The sequence below is a fragment of the Pelodiscus sinensis genome, chromosome 1 (genome assembly GCF_049634645.1).
Source record: "Pelodiscus sinensis isolate JC-2024 chromosome 1, ASM4963464v1, whole genome shotgun sequence".
Taxonomy (NCBI): Eukaryota; Metazoa; Chordata; order Testudines; family Trionychidae; genus Pelodiscus; species Pelodiscus sinensis.
In genome coordinates, this window is record NC_134711.1 from 323,300,091 (window position 1) to 323,318,222 (window position 18,132).

The 18,132-nt window shown below is 44.1% G+C and overlaps 1 protein-coding gene across 4 annotated transcripts in view; it reads right to left on the reverse strand.

Moving 5' to 3' along the window:
- The window catches only part of SLCO2B1 (solute carrier organic anion transporter family member 2B1), a 170,334-nt gene that overhangs the window by 93,072 nt on the left and 59,130 nt on the right, over positions 1-18,132 (reverse strand). For 3 of the 4 annotated variants that reach the window (XM_025186940.2, XM_075919608.1, XM_006127506.4), the window contains exon 2: positions 4,943-5,046. In XM_025186940.2, coding sequence (XP_025042725.1) covers positions 4,943-5,023 — 81 coding nt within the window. In that variant the 5' untranslated portion in view covers positions 5,024-5,046. Of the gene's footprint in view, positions 1-4,942; positions 5,047-5,741; positions 6,155-18,132 lie in introns of those variants that run through there. The other variant, XM_006127507.4, reaches the window with a different exon arrangement.

Sequence of the window (18,132 nt, forward strand, 5' to 3'; positions counted from 1 at the left end):
ACCCTGCACCTGGCACGGCACAGAGCCACCCACCCGATGCCCCCCAGCCCACCCCCTCTTGCCGGGACCAGGCTGGCGGCTCCCGGGAGCTTGCCCTGGACCGCAAGAGGCGGGCACCTTCCTGGGCTAGTGCGGACATCGTGGACCTCGTCCACGATCTCCGCACTAGGCACAGGAAAGTGGCCGTCTAGGGCAGGAGAGCTGCCAGCCTGGCCACCCAGGACCAGGTGTGCATGAAAATCAAGGGGGTCCACTGAGACCCCCGACACTGAGCCCTGAGCTTACAATGGCCGTCCTGGGTCAGACCAAAGGTCCATCTAGCCCAGTAGCCTGTCTGCCCACAGCGGCCAACCCTAGGGACCCTGGAGGGGATGGACCGAAGACAATGACCAAGCCATTTGTCTCGTGCCATCCCTCTCCAGCCTTCCACAAACTTTGGGCAGGGACACCACTCCTACCCTCTGGCTAATAGGACTCCATGGACCCAACCTCCATGACTTGATCTCACTTCCCTTTAAACTCTGTTCTAGTTCTAGCCTTCACAGCCTCCTGCAGCAAGGAGTTCCACAGGTTAACTATTTGCTTTGTCAAGAACAACTTTCTCTTACTAGTTTCAAGCCTGCTACCCATTCCTTTCCTTTGGTGTCCTCTAGTCCTTCTTTATGGGAACTCAGGAAGAACTTTTCTGAATGCACCCTCTCCACCCAACCCCTGCTTTTACAGACCTCTATCCTGTCCCCCCTCCGTCTCCTCTTTTCTAAGCTGAACAGTCCCAGTCTCTGTAGCCTCTCTTCATCTGGGACCTGTTCCCAACCCCTGATCATGTTAGTTGCCCTCCCCTCTCCCAGCCTTTCTCTTCCCCTCTCCCACCTCCTTTTCCCAGTCTCCCCCAGTTTTTTTCAATAAAGACAGAGTCAATGTTGGAAGAAACGTTATCTTTATTTTGTACATCAAGAAGAAGGGGGGCTAGGGAAGGGCAAGTGGAAGGAGGTGAGGGAGGAATGGGGTACGAGCCCCCGATGGGGAGGACTGGGCTGGCTCTGCGGGCTTCTGGGGGTGGAAGCTCTCCTGCAGCCCCCCAATTACTCCCTCTCCCCAGATGGCAGCCTGCGGCAAGTGCAGCCGGGCTGATGGCCGAGTGGTGTGATGTGCCCAGTGTGGGCACTCAGGGCACTCCAAGCCAGAACTTCTTTGCAAGCGGGGCACCCCTTAGAACTGTGTGTCCGGGGTGGGGGTCGGGACCCTTTAAGCGCAGCCCTCGGCTAGCCTGAGACAGTATCTCCATGCTCTAAGTCCTCCTTTTATGCCCTGCCGGCACTGCTTCCGGCCATCCTTAAGCCCTGTTCAGAGTCCACTCAATGTGGACTTACTAGTTCGAACTAGCAAAACGCTAGTTCGAACTAGTTTTTAGTTCTAGATGCGTTAGTTCGAACTAGCTTAGTTCGAATTAACTAATTCGAACTAAGTTAGTTCGAACTAGCGCTGTAGTGTAGACGTACCCCCAGAGATCCTGGCTTCTGCCACCACTACTGTGGCAGAGGCTGGAACTCCGGGCCCTTTACATCTCTCATGGAGAGCAGCTTAATGTGCTCTGGACATCACTGAGGGGTGGGAGGTGGGGTGGAGTGCACACCGCAATTTGGGTGGCACTGGGGGCTGGCTGCCCCAAACCTGCCCCTTCTGCCCAAGGCCCCGCCCCTTCCAGAAGCACAGAGCAAGCCCTTCCACCTTGCTACCTTGTCGACCCCAGTGCAAGAGGCTATAAGGCAAATTTCATGAATGTTTGTAAAACACTTTGAACGGCCTTATTATTAGGCAGAGCAATGCCTGTTTTACTTCAGGCAGGTGATCAACTTCATGCTCTAATTACACAGTGTTGTTTGTTCCAGAATCTGAAATCACTTTTCAAATATTAATGAACCAAACCTCACAACCTATCAGACAGTAAGTAGCATTAAAATCACGGTGTGCCTGGATGCACCCCTATATTTGCACCCTCTGCACTACTGTAATAAACTGTATGCAAAATATGATGTTCACTGTGGGCATGTCTACACTGGGGAGCAATTTCAAAATAGCTCCCCTTATTTCGAAATAACAAGGCGAGTGTCCACCCTACTAAGCCCATTATTTTGAAGTAATGACGCCTGCCTGCGAAGAAGAATAGCTTATTTCAAAATAGTTATTTCAGGAGTTATTATTTCAAAATACCTCTCTAGTGTAGACACAGGCTATGTCTACACTGGCCCCAAATTCCGGAAAAGGGATGCAAAGCAGGTAAGTCAGAATAGGGAAATCCGCGGGGGATTTAAATATCCCCCGCGGATTTAAATAAACATGTCCGCCGCTTTTTTTCCGGCTTGGGGAAAAGCCGGAAAAAAGCGTCTAGACTAGCGCGATCCTCCGGAATAAAGCCCTTTTCCGGAGGATCTCTTATTCCTACTTTCAGAGGCTTTCAGCCCTTTTCCGGAGGATCTCACCAGTCTAGACGCTTTTTACCGGCTTTTCCCCAACCCAGAAAAAAAGCGGCGGACATGTTTATTTAAATCCGCGGGGGATATTTAAATCCCCCGCGGATTTTCCTATTCTGACTTACCTGCTTTGCATCCCTTTTCCAGAATTTGGGGCCAGTGTAGACGTTGCCATAGAGTTTATGATGTTGTTAGCCCATGTTCAGAGCCATGTGGTCCTGATTTGACAGGAGCCTTAAGCAAGTCAGTCTTAAACAAAGGAGACTGTTTTTCTGGATTTACCTATAAGTAGTAAAGAAGGTCCTTGAGACAGTGAAAGGGAGACAAGGCAAATCTGCATTTTAGACAAAGAAGAAAGAGCATGGAGCATGTTTACCCACAGACTCCTCTACTTACTTATTGTTTGAATAAAATTTGTCAGAAGGGATAATTGTCTAAGGAATTCACAGCAAAGGGTGACTGAACTACAAAAGCTAAGAGCAAATCCATCCCAAGTATTTCCTGCTTACTCACACTTTCATCCAAAAAGAAAAAGGAACCAACCCTTTGGATTTTCAAGGCAGGTCCTGAGTTGACATTTGGGTCAGTCTTGTTGCTGGGAACAAGTGTTAAGAATCTTACTTTGAACCAAGTCTAGTTGGTTAGGGGTCAGCACAAGAAAGGGTTACGTCTTGATCTCTCTTGAAGCAATTTCTGACTTTAACCCCTTATACTGTCACACACTTAAAATATCTCTCTTTATACAGGCCTATATACAGGCATTTCTGGGGAAGGAGGTGCCAGGTGTGGGAGGGGGTGGTGGCTGCCCCACTTCTGTGGCCTAACTTTGCCCCTGGTCTTTTTCCTGGGTGGAGAGGGGGGCAAATCAGCCCCAGCTTTACCCTAGCCAGCTGGAGCACGGGGAGGGAGGCTAGGGCAATGCACTTACTTGGAGGAATTGGGGGGAGGGTGTGAAATTCGCACTCTTTGCACCCCGTCTGTGCACGAGCCTGTTTCTGCATACAGGCCTGTTATAGTTAAATAAATGTTTTATTCTTTGATACAAAACCAATCCAGTGTAGTGTTTATTTGACTTGTTCATTAATTCCAATTCAAGTTGCAAACTGTGCTATATTGACTACTCACAGAGGGAACAGACCAGTGACATCTGAACTGGTCAGGAGAGCACTGGACATGCAGAACACATGTTTTTTGGGGAAAAAAAATCAGGCCTGGATATGAGTTGGGATCTCCTTGCAAGTACTAAACAACACTGCAGGAAGTCAGAGCATGGCTGGTATGTCGCTGGCAGACTGCTGGGGTGGGAGTTGCTAGAACCAGGAAAGCAGTTACACACAGCCACTCAGGGTGTAACCTGTGTGCTGTTGGGCTGTTTGTGAGTGGTCCAGCATGGGAGCAAGACTTTGTGAGGGTGTAGACCAGGGTGACAACCTCTCACTGAGCTGGGTTGCACCCAGAATTTGATACACTTCACCGATGGATGAAGAGGCACAAAAGCTCCAAGGCCACCTGATCCTCCACAGTTACGCCAATGCTCAGCTTTAAGTGCATGAGTAGTTCCACTGCGTTCAGCAGGGCTACTGAGTCGCATTACAGTTAAGCGCACACATAAATCTCTGCAGAATTGGGGTCTCAATGACTTGCCCTAACTTGCCCAGCGATTTGGCAGATGACAGAAAATGGAGCAGGGAACCCAGAGTCCTTCCCTTCTTTTCCGAACACAAAGCTATCTCTTTTCAATGAAAATGGCTCATAATACTTTGCTCACTCTTGTGATATGATAAGAAAAAGAAGCTGAATTTTGGGAGCTGAGCACTTTTGAAAATCTGGCCTATAGATAGTTGCCTAAATGCAGGTCTCATGATGGCAGGGGAAGTAAATGGGGCAAATGCACGGGGAGCTGGTGATTCAAAAGAGCCCAGAGTTCCCAGCTGCCACTCTTCAACCCCAGACCCTTTAAATCGCCACCAGAGCCCAACATGGTATACTCCAGGCAGTACTGAAGGCTGACTGGAACAGGGTAGCCCTCGCCTGCCCTTCTGACTGGGGCCTTACCCTTTCCAGAGACATGGAGCTGCCCCCTTGCATCTTTCCTGGAAGAGGTTGTCCTCCCCTCATCTTGTCCAGGGGCCCAGTGAGTCTGTCAGCCCCCCTGACTAAATGGGAGCGAAATTCTTTTGAAAATCTGGCTCCAGTTGTGGTCACCAAGCATTTAATTGTGGGAATTTAAATACTGCAACCATGGTAAGTAAAACTTGTTCTATAACATTATTTTTGCAGGCTTCGCTTTTTAGAGTAAAGGTACTTTTTGTCTCGTTGAACTTCTGCAAGTAGGGAGAACCACATCTGAGCTTTAACAATCATTTAATAAAAAGAAATAAACAGAGATGACTTCTGCAGAAACCAAACACTTCCTTTTCTCTCCTGGAGAGGGAGTGGGGGAGGGAATTATAGCATGCTTGAGTATTTACCTTGATATTGAGAAATGGATTCTTGCAGCATATTCTTTTAGATTGATCCTCAGGGCTCTTTTCTGACACAGTGGCTGTCATTCTGTCAGTTACACTTTAGATGCCTGCAAAAAAAAAAGAAATTATTCAACACATTGCTAATGCTTTTACATAACAACATGGTCATTATAAGTTAATGTTATCTATTATTAACTACATAATGTGTTACACCTGCAAAGCATGAGACAAAATTTGAACAATCTAATCAACAGAGGGAGGGAGAGGTTAAGACTTTTTGTCCCCATTTTGGAGTCGGGGAAATTTTTAAAACTCAAGAGAGCTTAAATAACTTGCTCCAGATCTCCCAGTGACTCAGAAGCAGAGCTAGAATCAAAGGTCTGGAGTTCCTACCTCTCAATTATATGAATAATATAATGATTTCCTAACTCTGCCCTCATTTATTTTTACAAACTCTACTGCTCCTGCCAGTCTATCCAAGTTTCACTCCTCATCGCTCCCTTTTTTCAACCACTCGGGGTTTTCCTCCATATCTTACCACTCACCTTGGATGGCATCTTAGTATTGACCAAACACCTCCATCCATTCCACAAAATATTCCAGCTTCAAGGATGGTTCTGTCATTTTTTATGGTACCTGGGAAAACCTGTGACTCAGTACATAGCTGCTGCTAAAGTGTTTGTGGAGGGTATCAGTCTATTTCAGTTTCTCCTCTGAGAGGACAGAATCAAAAAGATCTGAGCTACGACAAGCCAGAGAGAGGTGTCTGAAGCAGATAGTGGTGCATGTGCAGATCTCTTACCTCGGATCAAGTATTTTCCCTGAGCAGTTTGTGATGATGCTTCTGAGTGAATGGACATTGGATTCCTTCCCTTGAGCAAGTTGGAATGCTCGTGAAGATGTTTTCCCCTAAACTAATTAGGAATGGACACAGAATTACTTTCCTTTGAGTTGGTGGGCAGGATGTGGAGAAGGAAATGGTTCTCCTTTAGCCCCCGAGGTGGCTGCAGATTCAGAGGAAGCGATGCCTATTCCTGATTTAAGTGGGGTGAAGGAAAGCAAGTTCTTCTCTTCACACACACACTCCTCAGTGCGGGTGCAAGAGCCTCATTCTCCTTTCTGTCTGCAGCATTTTCAAATCCAACCCGTCTCTCTCTGCTTTCATGTTTTATTTTAGCCTTGAAAGTGCATTTTAACCTGTAAAGACCTCTGGGGACAGGGTGTGTGAAAGCGCTATGCAAAATGGAGTTGAATACTAATGTAAGCAACTTATGTAACACAAACCCATAGAAGTTCTCCCACTGTACCGCAGCCTTCCTCTGATGTGCTGTGTTCCATATTTTCCTTTTGGCTCAATCTGCAAATTGCATGATGTGCAGAAAGACGAATTTCTTTGTTCTGCTTTCAGTATCCAGACTTCCTGTTTGGCAAATTGTCATGTTCAGAGACATTAACCTCTTGTAGGTCAGTCTGTGGCATCCAGCAAGAATCAGTTCTCGGCCCTACACTATACACAGCTTTATCAAAACTAGGAGGGAAACAAAATCATCTGATAAAGGTTGCAGTTGACACAAACATTGAGAGAGTGGTAAATAATGAAGAGGACAGGTCACCAATTCAGAGGGTGCAAGCAAACATTAGGGCTATGTCTACACTGGTGGGTTCTTGTGCAAGAATTCTTGCACAAGAACAGGTCCAAACTGCCATGTGCTTTTGCACAAGAGCATCCATGGCAGTGTGAATGCTCTCTTGTGCAAGAAAGTTCTGATGGCCATTTTAGCCATAGGGCTTTCTTGTGAAAGAAACCCCTGCCTCACGTCCACAGTGCCCTCTCATGCAAGAGGGCTTACACTTGTTAGAAAAGAGCATAGCTCTTGCACAAGAAGCCCTGTCTTCCGACACGGTACTGTAAATCTTCTTGCGCAAGAGCGGGTGGGCAGTGTGGACACTTTGAGGGACCACCAGAACCCACCAGTGTAGACATAGACCAGGTGTTTTAATGTGGCTAAATTTTAACGTATACATCCAGAACAATGCTGGTAGGCCATATTCGTAGGATGGGCAACTCTTTTGGGAAGCAGTGGCTCTGAAAAAGTTTTGGGGGCTGTGGCGGATAATTAATTGAGCACGAGATTTCTGTGTGCCATTCTGGCCAAAAGAGCTAATGCAATCTTGGGACACATTAAACAGGGGAACCTTAAACAGGCAAGAGAAGTTAGTTTACCTATTTGTTTGGTACAAGTGCAACTGCTGCTGGACTGTTGTGTCTTGTTCTGATGCTCATGTAACCCACACCCTGCTGAGTGGGGGTCACTGTCCCATGCAGTGGCACTTAGACCACTTACAGAGTGAAATAATAAGTTTCCTCTACAGCCTTAGCTGAGAGCCAACTGGCTTTTTTGCTTAAGCTATAGAAGCTCATGCACTAAGCTCCAGAGGTCACAGGTTCACTTCCACTTCGTGACATTACAAGTGGGGGCTTGTGTAGGATTTCAACTGAGATGTCTCTGAATCTTGGGATGGGCTTCTTCAGCTATGGGATGTATGCAGCCCACACACCTACCACATGTGCTTCTGTGTCCCATGTATTGCACTTAGGCAGAGAAAGAATGAGTTTCCTCTACAACCTTTGCTGAGAACCAGGTTGCTTTTAGCTCAAGTCGTAGCGGCTCATGCCGCAGGTTCAGTTCTGCCTCTTGGCGTGACATTCACAATTCAAGAAGGCTGTTATTAAATGTGAAGAGTTCACCAAAGAGCCCCAAGAAGGATTACAGGATTAGAAAACGTGCCCTACAGTGACAGAATGGAGGACCTGCAAATATTTAGCTGAAAAAAGTGAAGATAACTTAATTACAGTCTATACGTACCTATGTGGGGAACAAATATTTTAAAATGGCCTCTGAAATCTAGCAGAGAGAAGGTATAACACAGTCCAATGGCTGTAAGTTGAAGCTAAGCAAATTCAGACTGGAAATAAGATGTATATTTTAACCATTAAAGTAATTATCTTTCGGAACAGTTTGCCAAGGGGAACTGTGGATTCAGTATCACTGGCAATTTTAAAATCAAGATTGGATGGTTTTCTAAAAGAACTGCCCTAGAATTTCCCCAAAATAATTCCTATGCCTTATGTGTAACCCAGAAGCACTGAGATCACTGACAAGGGAAAGTGCAATCTGCTCTACAGTGTTAGCTGACAGCCAGTTGGCTTTAAGCTCATGCTGTAGAACTGAGGTGGGCAACTGGCCTACAGGCCAGATGTGGTCCTCCAGGGTTAGCCCTTGGTGGGTCTCCACCTCTCTATTTACCTGTGCTTCCACAGGTATGGGGTGATCGCAGCTCCCATTGGCCACAGATTGCCATTCCCAGCCAATGGGAGCTGCAGAAAGCAGTGTCCCAGTCTGCACTGCTTCCTGCTGCTCCCATTGGCTGAGAATGCTGATCCATGGCCAATGGGAACTGCGATTGCTGGTACCTCTGGAAGCACAGGTAAATATAGCAGCAGTGGCCTGCCAGGGGCTAATTCTAGTTAACCGTAACTGTTTTATTGCCCACCTCTGCTGTAGAAGCACATAAATTTAACCCCTAAGTTTGCCGGTTCAGTCCCTCCTGACCATGACCATGGTCTGTTGGCTTTACATGTGTTATGCAAGAGGTCAGATTTGATTAATACAATGGTCCCTTCTGATGTTAGAATCTATGAATCTTATGCATTTCTTCATTATTTTTTCCTTCGGATCAACCAATCCTTTTAATCTAAATTCCTGGACATCATTTCATATTTGGAGGACTAGGTGCCATAAACTCTAGTGTAAAGAGAGAAGGCGATCCTTTAAATTGTTTCATTTTTGTATAATTTTATTTTCCTCTCATGATAGAAAATTGAGCAGCTAATGCAATCTGCATCCAATGACTAGTTTTACTGTTTATTGTAAAGATTGACAATCTCAAGTCAACTCAAAGATTGGTTTAATGGTAATGTTTGTACAACTCTGAAAGGTATTTCAGAGCAGATATAAATCTGAGAACATGAACTGTATTACATGTATCTACATGTTCTATACTGGCCTTGCTGCTCTCAGCCCTGTTCTAAAAGAACAGGTCGTGCCATACCAAACAATAGCATGGGATTAAAAAGTTTCAACAGTAATAAATTAAAGCACCCAAGATTGAATTTAGAAGCTTTAATTTAGAGAAGCTTCTTTGGTCCTCTACCTTCATGTGTTTTGTTGTGGTGTGGAGTTGTTGTTGTATGTTTGTTTTAGTGTGATAGGACTGTCCCTTAGTTTTGGGACAGGATGGGTGTCAAAATATATGGGAATGGGGAGAAATAAGGGTCCAGCACAAATATTTTTATGGTGCAATGTTCAGGGCTGTGCATGTTTACTGGGAAATTGACTGCTAAGCCCTTTAGGCTCCCTGTGTAAAAATTCTCCTTAGTCCTCTATAGGAGGACTACAGAGATGTATTTTCATTATAGTATGAAAAACAGGCATAAAATATTCAAAGAAATCCATGGGAGTCTTGGACAAAGGATAGAGCTCCACCTCCCGCAAAGTCTATTATCACTTGATTTAAAGGAGAATTTATATTGGCTCAGTTAAGCAGTTCTGGTTCCATCCAGCCAAGGGCACTGATTCATACACTCTGGTGTGTTTGTTACAATATAGTGGTGGTGTTTTTTATTTGGATGATAAATTTCTTTGCAATGCTTGCAAATCAACATTGTATCAGTGAACTAGTGCATGACTCAAAATATGAAAGTAGACAAACAGTGGAAGCAGTGAAACATTAATTAGATATTTTAGAATTCTGTTAATGTAAATGCTCTGACAGTTAATAAAGAGTAAAGAAGTTAGTCTGTAGATTTTAATATTATTTTTAACCAGGATCTCCTTTTAAGAATGAAGAGAATACCCAATGAATGAAATTGATCAGAAAGAATATTTGTGTCAACCAGGCAAGGCTAGTAACCAACTTAAATAATTTCATAGATGAGATTAGATAGGTAGATAGATATAATAAAATAGGAGAAAGCTTTAACCAGGCTATGGAAACATCAGACACAGCATCATTAGATCTTCACTTCTTCAAAAATTAACCCAGGCTATCTACACCAGAACTTCTACTTCTTCTGCTGCGATATTTATCTCTTGGTTTCTGTTTTTTCCACACCAACACATCTGATGAAGTGGGTTTTGCCCACAAAAGGTCATGATTCTATATATTTTGGTTAATCTCGAGGGGCATGTTTATACTAGGTAATTATTTCGAAATATCTTTCTGAAAAATAATAACTCCCAAAATAATAATTTCAAAATAGCATGTGCACAGTACAGAGAAGCCTTGAAAATAGTCTGAGGCAGGCACCCTTAATGTGGATGTGCTACCTCAACTTAGAGCCCCAAGAAACACTGGAGAGTAATTACTCTGAGTGACTCTGGAGAGTAGTTATTTCAAAACTAGCCAATTAGCCCGCCATAACACAGGATTTTCAGATTCTCTCCTCCGCGTCGGTCTTCTCTCCTGAGTCTCTGGTCTCTCGCTCCATCTCTCTCTCTCTCTTCTCCTCCTACTGCCTCGCCCTCTCTCTCTCTCTCTCAGCTCTCGTCCGCCTCCTGCCTCTCTCTCCGTCTCTCTCTTTTTCTTTTCTCCCCCTCCCGCCTCTCACTCTGTGTTTCTCTTCTCCTCCTCCTGCTGCGTCTCTCTCACTCTCTCTTTCGCTGTCCTTCACCTCCTCTCCACCTCCTCCGTTCTCCTTTTTGTCTCCTCCGCGTCCACTCCCCTTTCCTCCTTTTGAATCTAGTGCCCTTTCCTGATGTCAGAGACACACACTCGTCCAGGCTCTGCCCCCTGGCTGTTCCCTCTGGGCAGCGCTGTTGACTCCCGCCGTGGTGCTCGGCTGACTCCTGTGCCACTCAGCTGGGCTGCCACACGGGAGCAAGCAGCACAAGCAGCCGTTTGGGCCCCACGCTCCCCATGCAGCACCTCCATGCAAAATTTGCAGATGATACCAAACTGCTCAAGATAGTTAAGACCAAAGCAGACTGTGAAGAGCTTCAAAAAGATTTCACCAGACTAGGTGATTGTGCAACAAAATGGCAAATGAAATGTAATGTTGATAAATGTAAAGTAATGCACATTGGGGAAAAAAAATCCCACCTATACATACAATATGATGGGGACTAATTTAGCTACCACTACTCAAGAGAGAGATCTCGAAGGCATTGTGGATAGTTCTTTGAAAACATCCACTTCGTGTGCAACAGCAGTCAAAAAGCAAATAGAATTTAAAAAGGGACTGAGAATTAGACAGAAAATATCTTAATGCCTCTATATAAAACCATAGTACGCACACGTGTTGAATACTGTGTACAGATGTGGTCGCCTCATCTCAAAAAGGATATATTGGTATTGGCAAAGGTTCAGAAAAAGGCAACAAAATGATAAGGGGTTTGGAATGGGTCCCATATGAGGAGAGATTTAAAAAAATGTGGACTTTTCAGCTTCTGTTTGTCTGGAAATGGGTGACAGGAAAGGGATCAGGTGAGGATTACCTGTTGTGTTCCCTCCCTTTGGGGCATCTGGCATTGGTCACTGTTGGCAGACATGATAACTGGGCTAGATGGAGCTTTGATCTGACCCAGTGTGGATGTTCTTACGTTCTTTTTTCAAAATTAGTGTTATTCCTTGTGAAAAGCAGGAGTTATTTCAAAATAACCAGCCCATTATTTTGAAGTAGTGTGGACGTTCCACTTGTTATTTGGAAATAATGGGAGTTATTTCAAAATAACTGCCTAATGTAGACCAGGGCTAAGGTGCTGCATGACCGATCGTTATTTTTAAAGTTACAGACTAACACGGTAACCCCTCTGAGATTTTTGTCACACCAGAACTGTGTATATAAGCCTAAAACACTCCACCAGTTTATCATAACCCCTCTGTGGGGGTGGGTGGGCTTTCTGTACAAAAGCATTGTCCTTCATTTTGTACCCCTTCTCCTTACAAATAGATCTGAATGTACAAAAGCATCAATTTATGTTAATGGGGTTTCCAGGTGAGGCAAGAGGGAATTTCTTCTTTCCTGAAATAGAGGCAGCTCTTGTTGATAGGGGAAAGGGAACAAAAAAGAGACTGAAGGAAAGAGATGATGAAGGGTGGAATCATGTGTCCAGGCGACCCTTTCCAAAGTTTGAATAATGGAGAAGAGGGGAGGGAAAGAAAAGTAGGGGGGGTCCTTTTTTTCTTTCTCTGGATGGGACTCGGTGCCTCTTTAGCTGCTTTTCTGGGTCAGAGCTGGAGGGGTCAGCAACCTGCAGTTCCCTCTATCCCAGTGGAGGCCTGTGTTCCCAGAACTGTGTTCCTGACCCCCAACTGCACAGCAATGTGTTTCCCCTCCCCACACGGCTGTACTGTCCCTCTTGCCACTAAGGGAGGAGATGTAAAATAAACACACCAGTTAAGAAGTGGAATAGTTTCCTTTAATTGAAATGTGAAAGCCAACAAACGTTGGGCCTAATTCATTTCCGCTGCAGCACAATGGATACAATACTAGACTAGGAGCTCTAGGCTCTCTTCCTGGTTCTGCCACTGCCCTCCTCAGTGATCCTGGGCAAATCCCTGAGTTTCTGTGCCTCAGTTTCTCCAGTGTAAAGTGAGGGTAATGGTACTCACCTTCTGTGTAAATGCTTGGAGATCCCCAGATCAAAAGCATTATATAAGAGCTAGGTGTAAATTGCACAGGGATGGATTGGGCCCACTATGCCACGTTCTTTCATTGGAAGAAACACTGGGACGAATTTCAAACGTAGGGTGTTGTTTATTGCTTTACTACATGCTTGCATTCTAGAGCAAGCTCTGGACTATAGAGGCACCTCATCATAGGTAATAAACAAAATACCTGGATGGGGGAGCTTGGATCAGCATTCAAGCTGCACTCTCAGTCAGTACCTAACCTGGCCCGGGGAAGCTAAAGATCCAACCAGCTTACCAAATTCCCTGATGAGTGCTAGTCACATGCCATCTAAAGCACACTGTGCATATGCTAAGAAGACCAAAATAACAGCGCTTCTAAAATATACAGTCTGACCTATCTAATCTCCTCTCTGGGACAGTCCAACTGAATGCTCACAATTCACCAAGCCAGTCTCCACTGCATAGAAATTAGTTTGACTCTACTGTAAAACTGCATGTTGGACACAGCCATTAATTCAGTGTTATATACTGGACCAGGATCTGTTATAAACCCAGAGGAGCCAAAGACTCTTTTGTCATTTCCAGGAATGCCCACTAGGACCATCAAAGGTTTCAATGCCAAACAGAGTTACCCATGCTGTAGGGTACTCCCATGACAATACAATTCTGCAAGGTCTTTTGCAGGATCCAGTAGCTCACTGGAAATAGCCCTGTCTGTGTAAGAAGTGGTTCTTATGCACTCTGCATCAATACAATTCAGATTTGCACTCAGGGTTCTGGGGGAGAGGTCAAAGATCACATTCCAAATGAAGAGGCTTTGCAGTTACAGTGTTGTATGGAGGATTCTTTATGAGGATCCTAATGTGATTTACAAACACTCAGCAAGTAAGCTTTGCCATTCCCTGTGAAAAGCTCACCTGCCTTCATCAGCTTAAAGGGAGTAATTAGGTATGTTTCTACACTTGGACATGTTTGTACACTGTTTAATTAGCTTAGCCTGATCAGGGCTGTTAATATAGGAGACTATTGGGGGAATCCTTCCCTGGCAGATTCTGTTGAACATACCTGACACCTGGTGCACTAAAAAGACAAACCCTTTATAGTCTCTGATCGAGACGATTCAGCAGTATTTTCCAGACAGGGGTAGATGAGATCTGTTAGAAACAGGAAAACTTCCCCAGCCCTCCCAAGAGTTTCATAGTAGAATTTTTACAATGGGCTCAAGAGTTTCCCTAGTAGCCCTATTCAGATGACGACTAATTACATGTTTTTTCCCCTTTCTGCACTTTAGTCTATACCTGGGGCTCATTGTGCTGCAGATGGGTGTGTTTTTATGAAGTGGGTGCTATTTTTCAGTGGCCCAAAAGTGCTACAATAGCTGCGTAAGACAAGAAAAAGCTCAGACTAGGAGTGCTTTCCCTTTCTCCTTCTGAGATGCTGACTATAGTAGTGCAACAGTTTTCAGCCTTTGTTTTATAACCATTATAAAACATGGATTATCTGTAACGGTTCTACTTTGGGTGGAGATCCCATGGCAGTGCACCAGCTGGCATTGAGCTGGGTCCGTACAAGATGGGAGAACTCTGAGCAACCTGCAGGTGCTGCAGCACATGGTTTTGGTAATTCGGTATGTGGCCTTCTTAATTCTGAACTGTTTTCCTATGGTATCAATAGGCACTGTATTTGCAGGGGTTCTGTCTTTCCCATGAGAAGTCACATTGGGGTCCTGATCACTCACTGTTGTTCAAGATAGTAGAGCACTTTTTACAAGCATAGTTGGGAGAGTGTTCTGCTTCACTAAAATCATCCCCTCGATTTTAATTTTAATACACAATAGAATTAGGCTATGTCTGCACAATCCCTTATATTGGTGAACATATGTCTCTGAATGGTGTGAATATTACACACACACACACACACCCAAGTGCCAGCCTACATGCCGATGTGCACAAAGCTGCATCGGTAGAACTTCTGTTGCCGACATCACTATTCCCACTCGTTGGAGGTGGATTAATTATGTCAATAGGAGAGCTCTTGCCCATGAGCATAGAGGGTACATCTACACAGCAGCATTATTTTGGAATAACTGACATTATTCCAAAATAACAAAGAGTGTTTCTACACTGCAAGCCATTGTTTTGAAATAATGCCGAGCTAGAGGACTTCTTAATCTGACTCCTGTGTCACTCATTTCACAAGGAGTAAGGGAAGTCGAAGGAAGAGTATCCTTCCTTCGACTTCCTGCTGTGTAGACAGTGTCAAAAGCCGAGTTAAGCTATTTCAACTTAAGCTACGCTTGACATAGCTCAAATTGCGTAGCTTAATTCGACTTCTGCCCTGCTGTGCAGATGTGCCCAGGGTGTCTACCCAAGAGATCTTACAGGACCAGTTGCACTAACGCAGCTCCACTGCTCTAAGCTTTCTAGTGTAAACCTAGCCTTACTCTTCTCTTCCTGTCCTAACTTGTTGTGAAGTGTAAATTTTTGCTGTTATCCAGCTCCAGTGGCCCGCCCAAGGAGGCTGCATCTCTGCAATGGATTAGATGAGCCCTAGCTACACAGCTGACACATCGCAATAAGACTACAAATCAATGGAAAGTGTTAACATTATTTCCCAAAGGCTTAACAACTGCATGATCTTTCTTGGCTGGTATTGAAGGGTTTCAGTTTTAATCATTATACACATCTCCTGTCCACAGAATTATTATCTTATTCTAGCAGCTATTTCCAGCATTGCGTGTTCTACTCCCAGCTGTAATCGTGAAGCTTTCGATATGGGTCATTGTCCTCCTCCTCCTCTCTGCCCCCTTCCCCAAATAAGATCAGACACTATTTCATTTCCCTACTGATTTTCTACAAAGAGAAAATCAATGGAAAAACTGCAGCCCTGGGCAGTATTTCAAGGGCTGCAGGCAAAGGTGGCCAATCAATAATTTTATATAGCATCATTGACCGTGGTACAAAGATCTTTGTAATGCAGCATTGCTCCTAGCGAAGCAGAAAACTGTTTACTTATATGCTTGAAGTACATTTTTAAGCTCTCAAAGGAAAAGTGCTGCTCCCATAAAACTTGCCGGGACTTTCCACATCTGACTCGGGTTAAGAGAGTACAATCAGATGCAAGGGCAGCCAGATTTCAGTGCACACAATCGCAGTCAAAGCTTCATACCAATATTGACACTGCAGTGGGCTCCGGCAAAGGTCCCATTTGTTTAAGGTTTAAGAGTCGTAGATATAAAGCACTGAGACAAGCACCCAGTCTGTATGCTTCCTAGAAGGTGCAGTGTTGAAGTGAGCCAAGCCATGGGGAGATGTGGGAACAGTCCAACTGCTAGTCAAGACACTGAAGGTTTGCTCATCCTCCTCTGCCAACAGCATATTATGCACATGGACTTCTCTCACTAGTTTTAGGATTTTAGTGGCACTGAGGTAGCAGCTGAAAACTATAATCACAGCAATGGACACCAGTTGAGAATTTATCCCATTAGCTTTGGGGATGAGGACTTCTCCCAGGTGCTATTTTCTCCTCTTTATTTCTCTATCCTCAGGAGCCCTGAGCCTCAGTAACACGTTCTTTTAGCCGGGGAGAGCTGAATGTGGTTCCCTCACAAGTGTGGCCAAGAAGATCCTTGAGTATACAATGCACGTGTTGCTTGGGAACAGTACTCCAAACCTTTTGAGGTGGGCAAGGCACTGAGCCTAGAATTCGACCGAAGATTTCACACAAGGCCAGTCTGCTCCAGTTATTGTTAAATTGCAAAATCTTAGTGATGTAAAGTCTGACTACCAGGGATTTGAATGTTTTCCTTGCCTAACGCTCTGAAATGTTGCACTTGGGAGGAATCCTTGAAGCTCACCCTGAAGAACCACACAACAAAGGTACCGTTGGGAACAATTCTCCAGTGGTAGTATGATAAATTACCTGGGTTTTTTCCATCTCTATCTTCTAATATACAAGTCTTGATCCAAAAGCACCATAATCATTAATATCAATCATACAATAACAGTGAAAGACTGATTAGAAATGTGTTCAGGTCTCCCAATTAATGGTGTGGCCTTTCAAGAACATAAATCTTTAATAATACAGTACTTTTATTAGTAGCAGCATGGCTCTTATTAGCTAAGAACTGGAAAAAGGAAACCCTTCTGTTAGTCCTTGAGTTTAGTGGAGCCTGGATAAATGGAGAAATGAATGGAGCAAATTAAATTCAGCAAGGGACACACGCATCTTCAAATATCTACTTAGCTTTGCTTTCTTTTACTAAATTTCCAGATAATCTACAATTTGCTTGCTATAAATATGGAATATTTAAATTTGTGTATTACATTTAATTTGTGTATTAAATTGAATGTTGAGAGTGGAAAATTTTCAATGATGAGGATAAGCTGCCAATACCAATATAGAAGACATGCAATGCATGACATCCTCTTGCAATAAGAAAGAAAATTGATTTAAACAAATATCCAAAGGCTAGCACCTCAACTTTTTTATTATTTGTAAACCCTTGTGGGAAATAACTTATCTAAAAGAAAGAGGAAAGTGTTCACTGCTGTTGACTTGTGTTGTCAATAAATATGGGCCTAAAATAATACTCTGGGGTCAGGCAATTTAGAACCCATTTCACATTTAACAATTGACCTTCATTTTTATGTGCCATCATACACCTTCAGCACCTTTTGATTTTCTTTGGTGGTCTCCTGTCCAAATACTATTGGCTCATACTAGGTTAGTTAGGGAGATTTAACTAGGTCAGAGCCTGATGTGATTTGAATGCAACAGTAATGCCAATTTAAAATGATTTGGTTGTGTTTAAGGCAATTATATATCAAAAATATACACATATCTTCCCAGGGTGCCCTCCCATCTGCTACCCACTGTGCCTATTAGGTCTGCCTGCCCTGCCAAACTTTTCCTTACTTCTAATCCTAGCAGCTGATTGGCTGTGCAATTATTTCTTTGTGTTGAGATTAAAGTACCACACAGTTCCTAACCCCAAGAAGAGAAGGAAATATGTGGCAAAAGCCATTGACTGAGTGTCACTATATTATACTAGAAACATATATTTATGTCCAAATCAATGTAAATCACTAGTTTTCAAACACAATATTAAGTTAGGGCACATCTACACTACACAGTTAACTCAACCTACTGCAGTAATGACATCACTTGTTCTTACTGCACTTTGCTCCTGGTGTCCATGGATTGCATCCTCACCAGGAGTGTTTGCACCACTTGAACTGTCAGTGTGGTGCATAGTGGGACAGCTTCTGAAAGCCAGCAACAGTCAATGTAAGCAACAGTGTCTACACTGCCACTGCATTGACCTAACTACATTGACATCGACTCTGTGTCCCTTCAGGTAGATGAAGGCTGCCATTGATCACTAGCCATTGAGTCCAACGATCTAGCCAGCTTTCTATCCATCTTGTAATCCATTCACCCAAGCTGTACTTCTTTAACTTGCTGGCAAGAATACTGTGTGAAACCGTATCAAAAAC